Below are 22,521 nucleotides of genomic sequence, written 5' to 3'. Positions count from 1 at the left end.
CCTCCGTCCTAAAGGAGAACTTAGACTGTCTTGTTTGTGTTTCTTCTAAACTGCTTTCTCCTCACACTCGCTCTCTCTCTCTCTCTGTCTCGCTCACACACACACACACACACGTGCTTCTGCAGGGGCGTGGTGGCAATCAACTCCACCCTGAGCTTCGAGCTCCTGCCAGAGGAGGACCAACAGGGTGAGGAGGGTAGAGGAGGGGAGGAGAGTGGGGGAGGAGAGGAGGAGGGGTTTCATCTACTGTACCCCACCAGTCCACGAGAGGACCCCGCCGCCGGGGGCTGCGGGGTCTCCCACACTGCTATTCCTCCTATCTACATGACGCCACACACTCACAGGGTGAGAGCAGATGGCCCGTCGCTATTTTCCCATGATGCCAAGGGCTGAGAGAGGAGGAATCCCTCTCTCACCCCTGTGATTTCATGATGCCATTGTGATGACATCCGTATGTCATTGAGATGTCATTGTTATGGTGAAGGAGGTTTGAAACAGCTGAGGTTGCTTTAGTATTGTACTGAAAAGAAACTGTAGTAGTGGCAAGAGTAGAAGTACTAGGAGGAGTAGTAGTAGGATGAAGGGTAATAGTCAGAGGGGCCACCAGGCAAATTGACAAGTGAAAAGTTATTAACCTTACATTCTAATATTTTTCGAGAGCTCCTGTCATTCAGGGGCCCTTGAAATTGTCTAAACTTGCCTCCCCAATACAGCATCACAGGTAGTAGTAGTAGTTGTAGTAGTAGTAGTAGTGATGGTGGTAGTGGTAGTATTAGTAGTTCTAATAGGCAGGTTGACCGGTTGTCTGCAGCCTGTATGACCGCTGAACTTTGGTTTCTCTGCAGCATAAAAGAGACATCCTCTCTGAGACCAAGTACATTGAGCTGGTGTTGGTCGTTGATCACAAAGAGGTCAGACATTCTATGTGTTTGTGTGCATGTGTGTTGGTCTCTAGGTGTGTGTGGGTGCTGATGTTTGACATATGATATTTCCTGTGTATCATTGTGCAGGTTTAGGGATTAAGTTTTATTTTTAAACCCCCTCTCTTTTTACAGTACTTGAATTATCAACGGAGTAACAAGACCATCATCTATCGCATGCTGGATGTTGCCAACCAGGTGGATTGGGTGAGGAGCCCCCACACCCTCACACACACACACCCTCACACAAACACAAACACATAAGTGTTAGTTTAAGAGCTCAGGTGTTGGCGTCCGGGTAGCATGGCAGTCTATTCCGTTGCCTACCAACATGGGGATCACTTGTTCGAATCCCCGTGTTACCTCCGGCTTGGTCGGGCATCCCTACAGACACAATTGGCTGTGTCTGCGGGTGGGAAGCCAGATGTGGGTGTGTGTCCTGGTCACTGCACTGGCGCCTGCTCTGGTCGGTCGGGGCGCTTGTTCAGGGGGGAGGGGGAACTGGGGGGAATAGAGTGATCGATCCTCCCACGTGCTACGTCCCCCTGGTGAAACTCCTCACTGTCAGGTGAAAAGAAGCGGCTGGTGACTCCACATGTATTGGAGAAGACATGTGGCAGTCTGCAGCCCTCCCCGGATCGGCAGAGGGGCTGGAGAAGCCACCGGGACGGCTCGGAAGAGTGGGGTAATTGGCCAGATACAATTGGGGAGAAAAGGGGGGGGGCATCAAACTATCAACCAAGGTGAACAATGAGCTCAGCCCTGCTAGCTGCTGATACGACGGACAACAAGTTGCACTGGGGTACAAGTTGCACTCAGCAAAAAAAAAAAAAAACGTATTGTTGCCAGGAAAAAAAAAACATTTATGAGTCGCTTCTGTGTATAAGACGCATTTATATCATGGTACATTATTTTCAATTGAGTCACAAGAATAAACAGAGCCATCTAGTGGCCTTAGTTGAAATTCGGTGTATTCGTCCCTCAAAATTACATCGTATAAGTCGCTTTGGAATACAAGTCGCAGGACCAGCCAGACAAGTAAAAAAAACAGCGACTTATAGACCGGGAAATACAGTAGTTATGTATGCCAACTGTCATGGATCCATTCTGTTGTCAGCTAGATCAGAAAATTGGGGACATAGTGAGTGGGACGTCACACATTGATTTCTGAAGGGCCGTTTTCAAGCCAGGACATTGTAGTTTTAAGCGGCGTTATGTTGTATTTGTATTTGAGTATTTGCCTTAGAGTGGAAATCTGATTTATGATCCACATATTTAGTGAATATGGGGGATAGCGAATTAAGAAGTGTGGTGGATTAGCAAGGAAGACATGAGGGCAGCTATGAAGAGGATGAAGAGTGGAAAGGCGGTTGGTCCAGATGACATACCTGTGGGGAGGCATGGAGGTGTTTAGAAGAGATGGCAGTGGGGGTTTTAACTAGATTGTTTAACACAACCTTGGAAAGTGAGAGGATGCCTGAGGAGTGGAGAAGAAGTATACTGGTACCGATTTTCTAAAATAAAGGTAAGGTGCAGAGCTGTAGTGACTACAGAGGTATAAAGTTGATCAGCCACAGCATGAAGATATGGGAAAGAGTAACAGAAGCTAGGTTAAGAGGAGAGGTGATGATCAGCGAGCAGCAGTATGGTTTCATGCCACGAAAGAGCTCCACAGATGTGATGTTTGCTTTGAGAATGTTGATGGAGAAGTACAGAGAAGGTCAGAAGGAGTTACATTGTGTCTTTGTGGATTTAGAGAAAGCATATGACAGGATGCCGAGAGAGGAGGTGTGGTATTGTATGAGGAAGTTGGGACTTGATACTTCTACTAAGAAGTTGGGTTTAGGTCTCATGAACTTCATTAGAGGTGGGCGAGGTGGGCGTTGTACTGCAGTTGAACAGCAGGGGGCGATGATGGTACTGCCACTAATGCATTGGCATAATGCGTTCACCCATCCTTCCATCTCCAGAGTGTGTCCAGAGGTGAAAGTGTATGTAATTTTCTAAATCCTGACATTTGTCGGTCAGAGATGTCAGTCAGAACTACAAATCAAATAAAAAAGACAGAGAAACACATTCAGAAAGAAAGGTAGTTGATACACAGTGTGTGTCCTTCTCAATCTCCTTCAGTAGAAATCAGTTTACCGTGTTGGCAATATAGACACATTTACTTTGACTCATTTACTTTGTTTTAATCAGCACAACTCAGGAACCCCTAATTATATTAACTAATCATAATATAATATTTACTTGCCAAAATATATTTACCAGTCATTTCTTATTTTCTAGTCATGTCATATTTACCAGTCATATTGTGATATTTGCTTTTCAACTGGTCATGTTAAGATATTTACTTGTCATATGATGATATAGGCGGCACGGTGGCGCAGTGGTTAGCACGGTCGCCTCACAGCAAGAAGGTCCTGGGTTCGAGCCCCGGGGTAGTCCAACCTTGGGGGTCGTCCCGGGCTGTCCTCTGTGTGGAGTTTGTGTGTTCTCCCTGTGTCTGCATGGGTTTTGTCCGTGTGCTCTGGTTTCCTCCCACAGTCCAAAGACATGTAGGTCAGGTGAATCGGCCATACTAAATTGTCCCTAGGTATGAATACGTGTGTGTGTGTATGTCGGCCCTGTGTGATGGTCTGGTGGCCTGTCCAGGGTGTCTACCCGCCTGCCGCCCAATGACTGCTGGGATAGGCTCCAGCATCCCCACGACCCTGAGAGCAGGATAAGCGGTTCAGATAATGGATGGATGGATATTATGATATTTATTAGTTATGTTAAGATATTTACTTTTAAAGTTATGATATATACTAGTCATTAATATTCTTCTTAGTTATATGATATTTAGTAGTCATATTATGATATTTATTTAGCGAAGGTCACCTATAACTAGCTGCTAGCTGAAGCTAACCAAACCTTTGCTGTGTTTGTGGGTTCCAGTTCTACCGGCCCCTGAATGTGCGTGTGGCACTGACCGGTCTGGAGATCTGGAGTGACCGGGACAAGATCCCGGTGGTGCGAAACCCCACTGACACCCTGAACCACTTCCTGGAGTGGAGGAGCAGGGAGCTGCTGCCCCGGCTCCGCCATGACAACGCCCAGCTGGTGATGTAAGGACACCAGAATGGCCGTACTCCAAAACACGTCTCATTTAAGAAGGAATTATCAACTGATCAGTAAATTTGATGATCTGTCCTCAAACAGGAATGTTTTATAAACACCAATGTGAAATTTACTTGCCCAACATCCGGGTGGCGTGGCGGTCTATTCCGTTGCCTACTAACACGGGGATCTTCAGTTCGAATCCCCCTGTTACCTCCAGCTTGGTCGGGTGTCCCTACAGACACAATTGGCTGTGTCTGTGGGTGGGAAGCAGGATGTGGGTGTGTGTCCTGGTCACTGAAGTAGCGCCTCCTCATGGTCGGTCGGGGCGCCTGTTCAGGAGCGGAGGGGGAACTGAGGGGAATAGCGTGATCCTCCCACGCGCTACATCCCCCTGGCGAAACTCCTCACTGTCAGGTGAAAAGAAGCGGCTGGTGACTCCACATGTATCGGAGGAGACACGTGGTAGCCTCCCCGGATCAGCAGAGGGGGTGGAGCAGTGACCGGGACGGCTCGGAAGAGTGGGGTAATTGGCCAAGTAGAATTGGGGAGAAAAAGGGGGGGATTACTCACCCAAAAAAAAAAACAATCTTCTATTTGAGAATGCAGCTTTCAAATAGCGAACTGTCCTTTCTGTTTTAAATTGAGGTTATCTATTCATAATTTGACTTTCACATTTTCCATGGCAACATTATTCCAAGCCCAGCGATTAAATAATTAAACATTTGTGGTTTGTCCCAGTCTGTACTCTGTGTGCTTCAGAACATGGAGTAAACAATCAACCCTGAAGTCTCTGAATCAAGTGGTTCAAATTGAACAAACCAGGAATGAAAATTAGAATAATGAAAACTAAAAGAAAACAAATCAGTGACTGTACAGACATTGTGAAGGGGTTACAAGTTTTGAAAGCTTTTTCATAAAAATGCTTCCAAAGATGATTTCACCATATATAAAAACAACCAGTAATGAGGTCCAGAGTGACGACACACTAACAGAGAGAAAGAGAGAGATGGAATAACCACAGATGAGTCAGACGTGACAGAGGAAGAGAATGATCATGGATGGAAAGAGTTACACTTCATATTTTAAGCCTCTATCTTCTGTTTAGGGGCGAGTCTTTTGATGGGACCACGGTAGGAATGGCCTCCCAGTCATCTATGTGCTCCAAAGACCGATCAGGAGGCGTCAACGTGGTAAGGGACTCTCCCAGTTTGCCACTGGGAGAACAGGGGGTCTGTATGGAGTACAGTTACTGGGGGAATTGATGTCTTCAGATGTCAGCGGTAAATTTGAAAGTTGTTTTTTTTTAAAGACTTTTCTGCTACATTAGTGTTGGTCTGAGCCATTGGGGTGGGCCTGCACACCGGTGTCTGAGTGCTGGGAACAGCACGAACCTCCACATGTGTCATGTGAAACTTGTTGCCGGAAGGTGAAAGAAGCAATCAGCGACCCCGTGTGTATCTGAGAGGGTACTTTAAGTTTACGCCCTCCCCGACCGCTATAAAGGTTGTGCGACGGTGTGACTTGAGAAGAACAGAGAACTGGACATGACAAAGGCTGATGAAGAGTTAATGACTGGCAGGTGGTGCTGGTGAGGGATGGGTGGGTTGGTGGCCTTAATGTATAGCCAAGGATGTTGTGTTGTTGTAAAGCCCCTTGAGACAAATTTGTAATTTGTGATATTGGGCTATACAAATAAAATGGACTTGACTTGACTGGTTATTTATGGACAGATGGTGCTGGTTAATGATGGACGGGTGGTACTGGTTAGTTAGTGAAGGGGGGGTAGTTGTGTTGTTTAGGTGGGGTTTTTTTTTTCAGGTGTATGATAATAATTCCTGCTGTTGTGTTTGTTCGGTTTATGACAGTATGACACATCTTTGAGTTTGGTTTATGCTGTTAATGGATTTCTCTCTCTCTCTCTCTCTCTCTCTCTCGCTCTGTCTGTCTGTCTGTCTGTCTTCCGCTAGGATCATCTGGTCAGTGTTCTGGGCGTCGCCTCCACTGTAGCTCATGAGTTGGGTCATAATCTGGGAATGACTCACGATACGGCCGACCGTCACTGTGAGTGTCAGAATGAACCGCGACTGGGTGGCTGCATCATGGAGCCCTCCACTGGGTCAGTACCACTTCAGCACCACAGTACCCTCTATGTAGGAATCGAACCATTTTAAAATTGTGCCAGGTACCAGGTACGGCCTTGACCCACCATTTTAACCTCACCCGACGGAACAATCCTGAAAGTTTGTTAATTTTCTTTCTTTCTTTTTTTGGGGGGGAGGGGATCCTTACAATACCAGTGAGAGTGCTAACATGAATATTTCACCGGGGTTATCAAGTGGGCACCTTTCATCCCAGATGTTTCGTTCAGTTAGGCCCATGACACCTTCAGAAGGCTCAACAGTGAGGTCTATTGTCCCAGAACTACCCCGCTTCATACCCGTATGTGACACCCTCTGCCAAAAAGCGAACCAGCAAGAACAATTTCCAAGAGCTGCTCCCCCAACTGAACTGATTTCTTCCCAACCACTGACTAGCCCTTTTTGTTGTCGAGACAATTTCTTTGGGGTTGATCAAAAAGAGTGACCTTGAATACCAAACTCTGAAAGAAACGTTATTGATCTAGCTACATACCTTCTAACACTTATCTCAACTGGTCTAATGTGAGCTTACCAACAGTGACCCCTTGCCTCACCTGTCAAATCTGCATACTTTTTTAACCTCTTCCTCTCAAAAGCTTCCTCCATTACATCATCAAATGAGATTATCTTGATGAATTACACTGTTCACTCCTTCTTTGAATATAGAATTATGTCCAGCCTCAAAGTAGTGGACACAATTATCTGTGGAACCTGCAGTTGCATGCCAATATCAACTAGCAATCTCCAATCCGTTGCCTACCCCCATCTACCAAGATTATGGTTGTACACCTGTACTGCCACATTCTGACCCTCATGCACAAAGCCGACTACCATGTTTTCCATACGACTAAATGTGACTAAATTAAACCCTGTACACTTGCTTTCAAATCACATTTGCCAAACACTTACGAACCTGTTTGTGACACCAAGTGTAGCAACCCTGTGCTAAACTAAGCCTAAAATATAGGCTTAAAATATACCCCAGAGTAGCCATGTCTGCACACAGTTGACAGCCTTCATGTTCACCTACCCGCTGACTGAGGTTGTACGATGTCAGTAGTACATTGTAAATTGCTCTAATAATGAATTTAGTACGGCTTACCTCCATGGTCCACAGATTTTGCAAGCCTATCCTCTTTGTCTCTACATTATCCCAATTCATCTACTGGCCTTGTTTTGCCCATGAAGCTACTCTTGCAAACCTATCAGTCTCTTCCTGCTGCCGAATCGGAGCTACAACCATATGCCTACTCCAAGATTTCCAGGCATCACCTGATCCCAAACTCTGCCCTTCCCCTTTGAACTTGGCCTACAATTTCACTGTGTTCATGGTCTCCCTGGGCGCACTGGACTGCCTCCCTTGGTATCCATTTGCTGCCTGCTTTCACTTGTGGTGCTGCATTCATTCATCTTCAGCCGCTTCTCCGAGGTAGGGTCCCGGTGGCAGAAAGCTAAGTAGGGCACTCCAGACGTCCCTCTCCCCGGCAACGCCTTCCAGCTCCTGGGGGATCCCAAGGCATTCCCAGGCCAGATTGGACATGTAGTCCCTCCAGCAAGTTCTGGGTCTATCCCGGGGTCTCCTCCCAGTTGGCCATGCCCGGTAAACCTCCAAAGGAAGGCACCCAGGAGGCATCCTAATCAGATGCCCGAACCACCTCTACTGGCTCCTTTCGATGTGAAGGAGCAGCGGCTCTACTCCAAGCTCCCTCCGGATGTCCGAGCTCCTCACCCTATCTCTAAGGCTGAGCCCAGACACCCTACGGAGGAAACTCATTTCAGCCGCTTGTATCCCCAATCTCACCCTTTCGGTCACTACCCAAAGCTCATCACCATAGGTGAGGGTTGGAATGAAGATTGACTGGTAAATTGAGAGCTTTGCCTTCCGGCTCAGCTTCGTCTTCTAATTTCAGACTTAACTAGAAAATCTCTAGTACGACAGAGTCATCTTCAGCCTCACCTTAGCACACTTCAAATTCCTCTGTCAAACTAGTCAGTGGCAACTAAACTAAGTTCAGCCGAAACTGCACCTTTGCCCATCACGTCAGTGGGAATGTATGGGCATTCATAATCAAATGCGCTCAGTGGAAACTCCCTCTGTTGACCTATGATCTCTGTGTGACCCCCAGGTTCATGCCCGGCCAGCAGTTCAGCAGCTGCAGTGTGAGAGACCTTTCGCTCAGCCTGCTGCATGGCGGCGGCATGTGTCTGTTCAACGTCCCCCTACCCGAAAAACTACTGGGAGGACCGCGCTGTGGAAACCTGTATGTAGAGAGAGGAGAGGAGTGTGACTGTGGCCTTCTGGAGGTACACACACACACACACACACACATACACACACATAGAGTACAGAACGTTTTTGTTTTTTTTTTGTAAAAAGTTGTTGAGTTCATTAAGAGGAAAGCCATTCTGGCCTGTGTGTGTGTGCGTGTGTCTTTACTTCCTGTTCCTGTACCTTCTCTGTTGTGATTGTCAGGAGTGTGAAGATCCGTGTTGTAACGCCTCCACCTGTCGACTGGTCCCAGGAGCCCAGTGCTCCTCTGATGGCATCTGTTGTGACAACTGTAAGGTGAGGACTTGGTCGAATCCATATTGATACCTAATCAATACCCCTATCTGTGTCTCATCAGTATGGTCCTCAGAAGTTTCTAGAATTCTGTTCTGCTTTCTGGATCCCATATTCTGACAGCCACGCACACACACACAACTTTAAATCGTTATCTCTGTGTATGTAACGGTGCAGGTTTGAGACTGTATGTTTATCATGGAAGACTGTTAACCTCTCACCACTGATTCTGGACCTGCTGTCTGCATCTCCTCTCGCAGCTTCGCTCGGCGGGCTCGGTGTGTCGGGAGCCGCTGGGGTCCTGTGACCTCCCGGAGCATTGCACTGGCACCTCCCCTTACTGTCCCCCCAACGTCTTCCTGCAGAACGGAGAGCCCTGCCAGGACGGCTCCTCCTACTGCTACAGCGGAGTCTGTGCCAGCCTCAACACCCAGTGTCAGATGCTGTGGGGATCCAGTAAGAAACCAGTATACCGCTGTATTAGAACCAATATATCACTACTAAAACCAATATGTCACTGTATTGAGATCAGCATAAATAAAATCACTGTACAATGTATTAAAAATATATCATTATATTAAAAACCACTAAACTAATATATTAAAACCAGTATATCTCTTTATCAAAACCAATATATTAATGTGTGCTATCCTGAGCTGTCTGCCCACAGAGTAAATTAACTCATAGTCTGTCTCTCTCTCTGTCTGTGTGTGTGTGTCTCTCTCTGTCTCTCTCTCTCTCTCTCTGTCTCTCTCGCTCTGTCTCTCTCTCTCTCTCTCTGTCTCGGTCTCTATCTCTGACTCTCTGTCTGTGTGTGTGTCTCTCTCTCTGGCTCTGTCTCTCTCTGTCTCTTTCTCTCTCTCTCTCTGTCTCTCTTCAGATGCCAGTCAAGCACCTGCTGTCTGTTTCTCTTCAGTGAACAAACAGGGAAATAAATATGGCAACTGTGGCCAGATGAGCAACGGCTCCTACATACCCTGTGACCCTCTGTAAGATTACTGTGCGACTGTCTGTCTGCCTGCTTGTCTATATGACTGTCTGTCGTCCTGCCTGGTGGCTGGTGTGGATGTGAACCTGTCTGTCTGTCGACTCCGCAGGGACGTACACTGTGGTAGGATTCAGTGTCAGGGTGGGAATTCCCGTCCATTACTCGGCACCAACGCTGAGATTCTGACAACCAAAGTCCGTTTTAACCACAGTGACCTGGTGTGCCGCGGGACTTTCTTCCACCTGGGGGACGACGTGTCGGACCCGGCCATGGTGGCCCCTGGCACTGCCTGCGGCCCTGGCAAGGTCAGTGCCTCCTGTGGGCTGGGGGATGTCAACCCTTCGGGGTCATGACCTTTAAAAATTAAGTGACCTGGCGGTCCCTTTGGTTTGGAATATTTAGTTTCACACAAATATAAAAAAAATATATGATAGAACAATGATGGAAAATGAGATTCTAAAAAAAAACCAAACCAGAAATAATCTCATCTAAAAACACAAAGGAAATACAATGGAATAAACACAATTCACCTTAGTCATTTTAGAGAAACTCCAGGGGCTGGAAATACTTGATATTTTACATGATGACAAGACAGGAAAACAATTGAAGAAAGTGATAGATAATCGTTTTTTATTTTATCCTAATTATTTTAATACCCCTTAAAATGTCTCCGGGTCTGTGCTGTGGGGAGTTTTTGTCTTGGATATACACACATGAAATGCTTTTACACACAATTCTTTGTCCAGTTTAAAATGAGTTCAAATTAGGTTTCTGCCAGTGAACAATCCACTGCTGGGGATCGAACATGAGTTGTGTTGTATTTGTGAGAATGTTGTGTGGCTTTTTCAGGCCTGTTTGGAGCAGAAGTGTCAGGATGTGTCGGTCTTCGGGGTGGACGAGTGTCGCAGAAAGTGTAACGGTCACGGGGTGAGTCCTGCAAACTACTTCCTGTTTAGCAGTTTCGTTAACCTTAATCTCACTTAAGAAAAAAATTGTATACTTTGTGTATTTCTAAAGTATACCTAAGTATAGAAAATATACTGACTCCTATATTGTTGTGACAAAAAAAATCACAAGTCACAAATATTCAATAAGTCTAAAAGTACAAGTTTAAGTATGCTGTTCTCAAGTTTACTTTTTGCAAGTACAACAAAAGTGTAGTAAAATGACACGTAGTTGTTTTTAGTTTAAAAGCGTACATTCTTTTACTAATGCTGCATCGACTTGAACCTTACACTTACACGCGAAACTAGATTCCTTTCTATTTTAGGGAGTAGTGGATTTTAAAAAGTGCTGTGTCAGCTTTGTACAAATCCACTAACCCTGAAAGACGAGTTGCTGTAAATCAAACTGTCGACTAGTATGAAGGTTGTTGGATCTATTCCAGTCCAGCGCAACAAAGGGGCCCATATTACCCATGTGTCACCTAGCAAATACAACCAACGTCCATGTACATGTATACCAGGCTCCCTCAGACGCTGATATACTGGGAACACTTTGTAAATATGGAGATGCATCAGAACCGACAGATGGTTAGAAAATATCAAAACGGGATCGGCGGTTTGAATCCCTGTGTTACCTCTAGCTTGATCGGGCATCCCTACAGACACACTTTGCCGTGTCTGCGGGTGGGAAGCCGGATGTAGTATGTGTCCTGGTCGCTGGACTAGCGCCTTCTCTGGTCGGTCGGGGTGCCTGTTCGGGGGGAGGGAGGGGGAACTTGGGGGAATAGCGTCATCCTCCCACGCGCTACGTCCCCCTGGTGAAGCTCCTCACTGTCAGGTGAAAAGAAGCAGCTGGTGACTCCACATGTATCGGAGGAGGCATGTGGTAGTCTGCAGCCCTCCCTGGATCGGCAGAGGGGATGGAGCAGCGACCGGGACGGCTCGGAAGAGTGGGGTAATTGGCCGGGTACAATTTGTTGTCATCAAATAAGCCTCATATGTGGTGGTAGCATGCTCTCTGCTATGTCCTGAGCAGTGAAACGAACCTGCATCTGTTCAATAACATCCAGGTGTGTAACAGCAACAGGAACTGTCACTGTGAGGTCGGCTGGGCTCCTCCAGACTGTCGCTATGCCGGACATGGAGGCAGTGTGGACAGTGGTCCTGCACGAGCTTCCCAAGGTATGTCTCCTCCTCCTCATCTTCCTCCTCCTCTTTCCTCCTTCACACCCATCATTAAAGTGGTTATGCATCATTTTTGTTTCATGTTAAAATATACTGTTTGATACTTTTCCCCCCACTGGTATTTTTGTTACAGCAGCCGTTCAGTGTGTTAGTATTCTGTAACTGCTCCTCTAGTTACTATTCTTCACTGGCACCGACTGTGTTCGCCATTTCTGTCAAGTATTCAAATGTAAGAGGAAGAAATGTGTCGAGTGTGCCACAAATGGAAAAGGAAACAAAGAAGAAGCCTGTGTGTCGAATGTGGAAGAGCAAGTGATAGGCGCAAAAATACAAAGCCAAACATTATCCAGTGTTTTATTACGGTTAACTAAATGTTTGGTAACACTTTAAACTAAATGTTTGGTAACACTTTACATTAAGTACATGTAATAAGTGTTAGTTGATAGCTGATAAGAACCTTATGGCCTTATAAAAATTATGTGTTAATAAGACTATAATAACTGTTAGTTAATAGGTAATAAACGGTAAACGGACTGCATTTATACAGCGCGTTACTAGTCCACTGACCACTCAAAGTGCTTTACAGTGTGTGTCTCACCTTCACACACACATTCATACACTGATGGTGGAGGCTGCCATGCAAGGCACCAACCTGCTCATCAGGAGCAGTTAGGGGTTCAACGTCTTGCTCAAGGACACTTACGCCCCTTTCACACTGGCCAAAAAACCCACTAAGATCCATCCAAAGGCAGATCTTAGTGGGTTTTTTGGGCCGTGTGAAAGGGGTACTTGACATGGTCTCTGCAGGAGCCAGTGATCGGACTAGCGACGTTCTGATTACTAGACGACCCACTCTACCTCCTGAGCCATGCCGCCCCTATAAGGCTTATAAGGTCCTTATAAGTCATAACTTTTGCATTTTGTGAACTATCAAAATTATTTTAATAACTTCATCGTGAGGGTTCTTAGATGCTACGTGCAAAGTTTTATGCTGATTGGATTTACAACCTAAGACGTGTGGCAAAAGTAGGGTTTGCATATCTCGCCAGCACCACCTAGTGGCTGAGAACGTAGTTGTGACGCTATTAACAATAATGTTAACAAGCATTTCATAAGGACGTATAAGGGCCTCATTATCTATTAACTAACACTTATTGCAAGCATTTGATATAAAGCGTTACCGGATGTTTGACATGGACTGGCACGTTGCTCAGTATTGCATGTCAGACATGGTTAACCAGTCTTCCAAAACATGCACGCTACCTACCGCCGCATTATTTTACTGGTGTTGCATAAAAATCTGCGACTGTTGGAAATTGTGACCTGCACGTGAACCCTCTGTGTGCGTTCGGGGTCATGTTGTGAATGGAACGCTGGGAGTCATGGTATGAAACTGAACTGCTGATGGAAGGATAACCCTTTGAAGCCCTTGTTCCAAATGAGTCACCAGTATGATGACAGGCTGTATATGAGCTGTATAAAAAAACCTTTTCTTTCATATTCCAGTTTATATTAAGCAGAGCGAAGTCTGAATATCGGGACTCGTCTTAAACCCACCTCTTCATATGAGTTTCCCCCGTTTTCAAAAACCACGGCCAGACACGTCAGTTTCAGTCACAATAATTAACAGGAGAGTTTTGGTCCTATTTTTTCCGCTCGTTTTTCTCTCTAAACAATAGCTTCATCAAAAGCAGAGGAGGCCATCCATGTGTCCGCCTGTCTGCCCCTGTTCATCTGGACGCCAGATTTGAACTGGCTCAACTTTTCTGGGTGTGTGTGTATGTGTTAATCAGTCCTGTCTCTCCGTAGAGTCCGACCCAGTGCGTGTTGCCCTCCTGGTCATCTTCCTCTTCGTCCTGCCAGTCGTGCTTCTCTTCCTCGCTCTGCGTTTTCCTCGCTGTAGGCGGAGTCTCCTCTGTCTGGGAGTAGGCAGCCCCTCCCACAAGACAGGAAGACAACACAACAGGTAATGCCTGTGTGTGTGTGTGTAAGTGTGTGTATTTTCTGTGTATATGTTTAAAAGAGGTGGCACAGTGGTTAGTGCGGTCCCCTCACAGCACGAGGGTCCTGGGTTCGAGCCCTGGGGTAGTCCAACCTTGGGGGTCGTCCCGGGTCGTCCTCTGTGTGGAGTTTGCATGTTCTCCCCATGTCTGTGTGGGTTTCCTCCGGGTGCTCCGGTTTCCTCCCACAGTTCAAAGACATGTAGGTCAGGTGAATCGGCCGTACTAAATTGCCCCTAGGTATGAATGTGTGTGTGTGTGTGTGTGTGTGTGTGTGTATGTCGGCCCTGTGTGATGGCCTGGCGGCCTGTCCAGGGTGTCTCCCCGCCTGCTGCCCAGTGACTGGTGGGATAGACTCCAGCATCCCTGCGACCCTGAGAGCAGGATAAGCAGTTCAGATAATGGATGGATGGATGGATGTTTAAAAGACCAAACCAGTGTTTACTGCATGTTCACACTCATTTACTACAAATGGTAAATACTTTTTGTTGTTTTTTTAGATTTTGGAATAATTACTTCATGTCCCTGTTTCTTTTATTCAAATGTTAACCCTGCCCCCTTTCTGCTTCTCCGGATGTTCGTGTTTCATTTGTAAAACAATCTTTCTCCAGGCACTGGTTTCTCAAATCAGTCCACACTTTTAACTGTATTATCCCTCAACGATCACATAAATTTGATTTTTTTTTTAAATAACGTTGATTAAATGTTCATTGTAATGGATTTCCTGTCTATCTGCGAGTTGATTTTCATGCTGTACTGAAATGGATGGAAGTCAGCGGCTGCCTGAACAGCAGGACAAATCCATTCAGAACATCCATAACATCATGTTATGCTTTGGAAATGGCTGGCAGAAATGTTAAGTTTACACCATTTGTAGTAAATGGGATAAAACATCAGCGTCGTTCTTTAACTGCTTGTGTTTTTAAAACCTGCTTTCTGTAAAACTACTGCTGAGGTGCCTTTTAGCCACATATCTTAATCACATACTGCTGATGGAGATGCCCAGTGTCCACCACTAGCGGACTCTAGTTAACTGAGCATCTCCCAGTTGTGAGTATTTCTATGAATGTTAAAAACAGGATGGTCAGGTAAAAGATCATCGATCCAAAAAGTGACAACTTTTCACTTGACAAGCTCCTCTTGTTGAGTTCTGGTGTGTTTAAACCATCTTATCACCCAAAATCAAACAAGACCTGAACAGCAGTCAGTTCATCTGAACCTTATTCTGGTGTGCTTTTTTTTTTATACCCATGATGCAGTGTGTCACACTGTGAGAATTGGGGGTTGGATTTTTTCCATGAGGAACATTCAAGGTACTGTTGGATGTGGAGTGATGGAGTCTTGATGGAGGGATGGAGGCTAGTGGATGATTGGGGTGTAGTGTAGTGTGTTCAGACCAGAGTCGGCATGCGGAGGTCTTCCTCTCAAGTCTTTGACAGTCAACCTGAGTTTAAGGAGTTTTGAAACTATTTGGCAGGAATCTGACTTGACGTTCTCTCTACACCGTCCTCCAAATTCAGACGTTTTTTTCCTGTTGAAAGGAGCAGTCAGGTTGAGAATAGACAACCAGTAGTACTGGTGATACCTGAGGACCTGATTGAGAACCATTGATTTACACAATATGTTGAAATATCAGAGAGGTTTGGTACATTTCTTCTAAAGATCAGGTCTGAAATTAAAGTTTAGCTATTAAAACATGAGTAAAATGCCCTCTTGGCTCACAAGTCAAGCTAATAGCAGCAGTCACCACTTCATCATCGATGGAGGGCTTTATGTGATGATGACATCACAGATTCGGGTCTTGGTTCTGTTTTGACTGGTTCCCCGAGCGCTGTCCTTCTTAAACAGAGAGGTATCCACCTGCTTAAAAACCAAATTTCGGTCCAACTCAGGTGTGTCTTTGAGACCTCTGTCAAGCCTTGTCTGGTCTGATTGTGTTTGTGAAATAGTTGAGTCAGGAATTTCCTGTATTATTCATAGAAGAGCGATCAAATACTCCTTTCACACCAAACTAAAACCCTGTTGTTGTCTCTGTAGTGAATGTGGTTTCTGGCTCAAAACCCCAGAAAGTCTTCCTGGGTCTGACAGTAATCTTCCTAGAAATTGAGTGCTGTATTTTGTCGGAATAATTTTGGTGTGAATGAGTTTCACAGAATCCCAACATTCTTGTAGGTCTGTAGGTATGTTGTTGTGATGGTAAAATTCCGCCCTCTGCTGGCAAAAGTAGAGACGGCAGCTCCGCATTCCAGTGCTCAAACCGTCCTCTCTCTTCTGCTGCAGTGTGGAGCAGTGAGTAGAAGAACAAACCTAAAATCAAACTGCATGTTGTGTAAATCCAACAATATATGAAAAAGACAACACATGAGAATAATCTTGTCCTCCAGTGTTTTTATCAAGATCCATGTAGATGGAGGTGATCGTAGGACATGACAGGTCTGATGGAAATAAAATACCCAGTTTTACTGGGTGTGTTTGAAAGGGGATTTTCTCAACAATCCCAGGATTTGAAATCCAGCAGAATCTCGGTATTTTGGTCTTGAAAGAAATGATAGAGTTTCAGTGGCGGCCTGTTAGTGTTCAGACTGTCTCTGAATGAAGGAGACATAGTTTCAGACCTTTTAAAAACCACAGTGTGATCTTCCTCTTCTGGCTAGTTGCAGCCCGCTGCTATGCTGGTGTCCTGCTGTATCAAGAAACCGGACTGTGATTCAGTTCAGAAACCTCGTCTCTCCAAAACTTCAACTTCACTGCATCAATGAACAAGCATAGTCATCAGAACAGCAATACACGCAATACAATGATGACGATCCTGTCATCCCCATACATAAAGTATGACCAACACATTATTACAATCAACATACAACAATAGCATCAATAAAATAATCAGAATGAACGTAAACATCATCCTACAAGTAGGCCGACAGAGTCATGATGGGCAAGCTTCCTCCTTCTCCCTGAGTTGAGGAAAGTGTAATTGCTGTGGGGATGAACGAGTGTTTGTATCTTTTTATCTTGACTGAGGAGAATCTGAAGTGGGTGCCAGAGTGTAGGGATTGAAACGACCTGATGAAGCGGGTGAGTGCAGTCAGACAGGATGGAATTAGCCCTCTTTTCCGCCTGCCCACAGTAATGACTGATACATGAGGCCCCTGGTGAGCAGGCAGCTCCCAGAGTTATCTGGGCCAGGGCTCATCTTGCATTTGCAGCACTTAAAAGTGTTAACCACAGTGTGTTCATGAAAAGTAGTTGGGTGGATGAATTAGAGAGGCTTACCCTCAGTTGATCAGAGTCATGAGAGAAATCGTGAACATCAAATCTGAGGTAAAACTTACTGAGCTCCTGAGCCCGTAGACTTGTCAGAGTTAAAATCATCTAATGCCGCTCTTTTTCTGTTTTTATCCTGCAGACCAACTATAGTTTTCATGGCATTCCAGGCAGAGCCAAGATTAATGCTACCAAGTTAATCTTCTACTATGTCTGTGTGCATCTGTTTCACTTCTGAGTTCATGTTTCACTTCTTTCTGCGGTTTGTTAAGCTCAGAATAGCTGCCCTACTTAAATGCTTGTTTCTTTTTGTTTAACAAAACCGTCAGTGACTCACTGACCCAGGGCTTACTATTAGGGTAAATCTTCACAGTTTTGTCTGGAATAACTGTATCCTCACAACACTTACCGCTCAGATGTCACCTGTACACTATTGCATGAACATGGGTGAATCAAAGAGAGTGCAGAGGGCTTTACAAAAGCCCTGATATCAACATTTCGACACAGATGTGAACATAGAATGATCCTTATATATGCAGAAACCTTTTTCTGGACTAATAGATGTGATGAATTTCAGATAGTGAGGTTTAAGAGCATCCGGATAGCATAGCGGTCTGTTCCGTTGCCCGCCAACATGGGAATCACCGGTTCGAATCCCTGTGTTACTTCCAGCTCGGTAACAATTGGCTGTGTCTGCGAGTGGGAAGCCGGATGTGGGTATGTGTCCTGGTCACTGCACTAGTTGGGGTGCCTGTTCAGGGGGGAGGAGGAACTTGGGGGAATAGCATGATCCTCCCATGCGCTATGTCCCCCTGGTGAAACTCCTCACTGTCAGGTGAAAAGAAGTGGCTGGCGACTCCACATGTATCGGAGGAGGCATGTGGTAGTCTGCGGCCCTCCCCGGAATCGGCAGAGGGGGTGGAGCAGCAACCGGGACGGCTTGAAGAGTGGGGTAATTTGCCGGATACAATTGGGGGGGGGGGATTAAAAAAACAAAAACAAAACAAAAGATAATGAGGTTTAATGTCTTGTCTAGAACGCCGGCCACCGAGCGAGTCGATGGGCGGAATGGAGAGCAGGTCCGACCGCTAAGGTACCACTGGAACCAGCAAAATGACATCCCGCTGACCCTGCACACCAACAAGGTAATCATAGCAACCATCAGCATATGATCCCTGTCATCCAACAAGGTAACCATAGCAACCCTCGATAAATAAACCCCACCTCAAGCCATACCCCCAAGTGGGTCGTGGCTTGAGGTGGGGTTTTACATCACAGCAACCCCCCCACCCCCATGAAGTGTCATATCAGATTCCAACAGATCAGATTAAATTAGAATATTCCCTGTGTATAATAATGATCATAATATTTAAACAAATTGATAAATGATAAAACTAATCTCTAAAGATGTGTAAATATTCCTGTTTCTCCAAGAAGAGAACAGAAAGATAAGTTCTGCCTACAGAGGATGAGTAAAGTTATTTTCTTCTGCGTTTGAGTCTAAAATGTCCTGTTTGGAAATGAGAAAGTGTTGCGTGTTGTTGTCAGAAGCTGTGTTGAACATTAATGAATGGTATTGATGTAAAACAGTTTAACAGCGAGCGCCCTCTGTCATTCACATTAAAGAATGTTCCAGCAGCCAGGACACTTTGACGGACTTTTTTCCACAGGAATGAGACACACGATGGCTCTACCCCTCATTCCTCCTTCTGTGTTTTTAAATGTTGAATCAGCCGGGTGGTGTTAATGTGTATTTCATAACTTGACAGTTTTCTTAATGGCTTAGATCCTTTCGGGCATTTAAAAATGTGATTTATCTGTCTGTCAATCTAAATGAAGGTCAGTTTATCGCAGCACGTGTCAAAAAACACCAAATATACCCCCCCCCTCATTTACTTCCATGCAGGTCAGAGGTCATCTGCTCAGTGTTGGTTTGATTCCAGATGTCAGCCTGTTCTGTTCACAGGGCCACACACATAGCGTTCAGATACTAACATCCGGTTAAATGTGTCCGGGGTTGAAATTCACCGAAAACCAGCCAGACGTCATCAGATACAAAATAAATGTCAGGTTGAAGAGCCCAAGAATAATTTTCAATAACGTGATTATTTGTTTTTAAAAGATTAATGTGAATTTCAGGAATCAATGGTTCAAGAAAATGTCAATGAAGCATTTTGCAAGAAACTATCAAAGACAGGAAGTGCTGCAGTACTGGATGGGCCAATGGCATCATTCCTTCCTTCTCCATTAACACACACGCTTGATTGGCACCATCTCCTCCTGTGCATGTCTTCACTGGCAAACGTCACTCTGCCTCTACTTCCTGTTTTTTCTCCTATCAGGTTCATGACAGGCCTGCTCCTCCTACTAAGCCACTCCCCCCTGACCCTGACTTAAAAAAACCCCAGGTAACCCGTCTGCCTGTCTGTCTGTCTGTCTGCTTTTTAGACTGTTTCATCACTGCCTGCTCACAATTCCACAACATGCATTTTGTAAGAGGTGTGTCTGGTGCATTGTCTTTGTAAAAAAAAAAAAAAAAGGACTGTGAAGTCACTCACTGGTTTCTGAGGGGACATTTTGAACCCCAAAATTTGGGTTTATGCTTGTCGCCATCTTGTCAGATGTTGAAAAAAAATCAAAATTTGAGCAATGGGGTGGACCATGGGTGGAGTTCGGGGGAGACCTCGATTGGCAGACCGGGTGACTGATCTGTGACTCAAGGCAGACATAACCTCAGTATGCCACTTGTGTAATCCTTAATATCCTAACAGAACAAATATTTTCAGAATAACTGCCCGTAAACGGTGTGATGGGCTCGATAGTAGTGACTGACACTTCCAACTTTTGTTGAGAAATTGACTGACTTTTTATATGAAGGCAGAAGTTAGGAGTTCTCTCTTTGACTTAGACCGGAAGTTTTTAGGGGCCAGGCATCTAGTGGCTTGGTGAGAACTGTGATTTAAGGCACTTCTGCTTTGGCTTCAACTTCCAGCCCTGGTTGTTGCTGCTTGGTCTGATGTCATTTTGTCCAAAATTAAAGGGAAACAGTCCTGATTTTCAACACAATCTGTATATTCATGATGTAGGGATAACACTAAATTAGCATCTGTAATACTGATCAGTCTTCTGTATGTCTCTGAACTGCTGAGGAACTTGCGTCATTGTCAGACAATCCGTGAATTGCCGTCTTTATATGGTATTCGGTGGCATTCTACACAACAGCTGATGCTGTCTCCCCAGAGTACAGAGGCAAACCAGGAAGTAAGGGTTGTAGTTTTCACATTCACAGATTGTCCACTAGTGACGTGGAGGTGAGAGGCACAGAAGACCCTTGAGTGTAAACTTATTGTGTGAGTCTCTGTATGAGTATGAGTCTCCTGGTCAGTGTGGTGAGGATGTGCTTATCGCCGTTTGTCAAGTGTGTTGTGTTACTTGAGGAGTAATTGTTAATGTAATTTTTCATTATGACAGCATCACATTTCTTGGTTTTATTGGTGTGTTGGAGCGTTTTGTGTCCTGGTTTATAAAGACATACAGTTGGTCATTGGGCCTTTCTTTGCCGCTTAGAGGGCAAGAAAATCAGTAAATAGAGAGCTGATGGAAATTGGGACAGAAGACATAGTAGTTGAGGAATCAGTTCAACACGTTTTTCACAGAGAATCTTCTTTGTTGATGCCAAACTTCATGGACATGAAACTACGGTGTCATTCATTTGTAGTATCGCTGTAGAACCAAGGTGGTCATTATGACCGTTATGGATTTTCAAAGATTGATAACTTTTTTTTACTTTATTTCTGATTTTTCCCTTTTTCTCCCAATTTAGTGGCCAATCGATCCCTATTTTAGCTCAAACACCCACCCTTGTACTGTATGCGTTCGCCAACTGCATCTCTCCAGCCGGCAGTCTCGAAGGAGACGCCTCCCCACTTCGTGACAAGGTGAAGCCAGGCTGAACCACTTCTTTTTCCGACACACCCAGAGACGCATTCATGTGACGAACACAAGCTGACTCCGCCCCCCTCCCGAAGACAGCATTGCCAATTATTGCTGCTTCATCAAGTCCAGCCATAGTCGGATCTGATGAGACTGAGGCGCGAATCCCGGTCCCCAGTGGGCAACTGCGTCGACACAAAGCCGATTCTTAGACCGCTACACCACTGCGGAACCTAAAGTTTAATAACTTTGTGGAAAAAAAGATACAGATACAGAATTCTCCTAAAATTGCATATATTTGCATGAAAACGAGTTTTAGACCAATTGCACACAAAAAAAGAAGCTATGATAAGATCTACCTAAAATGACCATGAGCGGTCAAAATGACCGCTCGTAATTTGCGCATGATCGTGCACGTCATGTCACTATTTTTGGTCGCATCATCGAAAGTAGTAGTAGTAGTAGTAGTAGCAGTCATAGTAGTAGCAGCAGCAGTAGTAGTAGTAGCAGTAGATCTGTCATGAGCGGTCAAGTCTCTGGAAACCCGTAGTCCCTCCAGAGGGACAAAGTAGTCCTGAGGGCCCTGCTGGACGACTTTGTGATTTTGGGCTCTCACACTTTTTCAATAAGAAAAACAATACAGACAGAAAATGTCCCTTCTAATACATCCATCGACCAAGAAAAGTGAGTCCTAATATTATTATCTTACTCCTTATCTCAGATTTCACTTCTGCAGAAATGGTTTTGCATGTTTTCAGTTGTATGAAATAGATAGTCGGCAGTGTGTCTTGATTCTTTGAAGCCAAGGTGAAAAATCCCTTTTAAGTCAAAGAGAGGAGGAAGTGATCATGTTTGATCTCTATTTAGTTTCGACGTTGCACGCCACCTCACTTCCAGTAGAGTTAGTTCAAGTCCACTGCCCCATAAAAGATTAGGTGATTTTTTTTCCTCTATGTTCGACTGATATACGTTGTTTGATCCGTTAACCGTTGTGCGCTGAAGATTCCTCTTAGTGTTTAATATCCTGACCAACATAAATCATGATCATGGTAATATCAATGTTTTGAGATCCATTATAAGCTACAATCTTAAAGGTTTACATCCAGACTAATGTGGTTTTAATACGTTGTGTCTCTGGTGTGTTTAACACAATAACTAATTCACAAATATCCAAATCATGAAAACTTTAGTTGTATTGGATTTGGATGGTTGGTGTCTTGTGGGACTTTGCAAGGAAAAGAGATAGGTTGTGTAGTGATGTATATATCTTCATCAGAGCAACCAAAAGAGGAAGAGGGCAGGAAGTGGCGAGTTTGAAGAAGTGAGGTTATCGTAAGCAGGCTATAATGGAACAAGCTCGTAGAGGACATTTACCAACAGATAGTAAAGCATCAAAAAGTAAAACACAGAGACCCTGTTTACACTTGGTTTTAAAATGCACTTGTTTGCATTTGGATCACAAGTGGACAGCGCTAAATACA

At 44.9% G+C, this 22,521-nt stretch overlaps 1 protein-coding gene across 7 annotated transcripts in view; it reads left to right on the top strand.

Annotated features, from left to right (window-relative positions):
• adam15 (ADAM metallopeptidase domain 15) overlaps window positions 1-22,521 on the top strand; it is a 54,336-nt gene that overhangs the window by 22,699 nt on the left and 9,116 nt on the right. The window contains exons 6-20 of one of the 7 annotated variants that reach the window (XM_056286831.1): window positions 126-345; window positions 846-911; window positions 1,056-1,127; window positions 3,861-4,030; window positions 5,131-5,215; window positions 5,993-6,141; window positions 8,290-8,467; window positions 8,637-8,729; window positions 8,987-9,182; window positions 9,607-9,715; window positions 9,824-10,019; window positions 10,564-10,641; window positions 11,729-11,840; window positions 13,653-13,809; window positions 18,144-18,252. In XM_056286831.1, the coding sequence (XP_056142806.1) occupies window positions 126-345; window positions 846-911; window positions 1,056-1,127; window positions 3,861-4,030; window positions 5,131-5,215; window positions 5,993-6,141; window positions 8,290-8,467; window positions 8,637-8,729; window positions 8,987-9,182; window positions 9,607-9,715; window positions 9,824-10,019; window positions 10,564-10,641; window positions 11,729-11,840; window positions 13,653-13,809; window positions 18,144-18,252 (1,990 nt within the window). Of the gene's footprint in view, window positions 1-125; window positions 346-845; window positions 912-1,055; window positions 1,128-3,860; window positions 4,031-5,130; window positions 5,216-5,992; window positions 6,142-8,289; window positions 8,468-8,636; window positions 8,730-8,986; window positions 9,183-9,606; window positions 9,716-9,823; window positions 10,020-10,563; window positions 10,642-11,728; window positions 11,841-13,652; window positions 13,810-18,143; window positions 18,253-22,521 lie in introns of those variants that run through there. The other 6 variants (XM_056286832.1, XM_056286833.1, XM_056286835.1 and 3 more) reach the window with 6 other exon arrangements.

The sequence above is a fragment of the Lampris incognitus genome, chromosome 9, assembly GCF_029633865.1.
Source record: "Lampris incognitus isolate fLamInc1 chromosome 9, fLamInc1.hap2, whole genome shotgun sequence".
NCBI classification, from domain to species: Eukaryota; Metazoa; Chordata; class Actinopteri; order Lampriformes; family Lampridae; genus Lampris; species Lampris incognitus.
The sequence above is the reverse complement of the archived record's forward strand: the minus strand, read 5'-3'. Positions and strand labels throughout refer to the sequence as shown.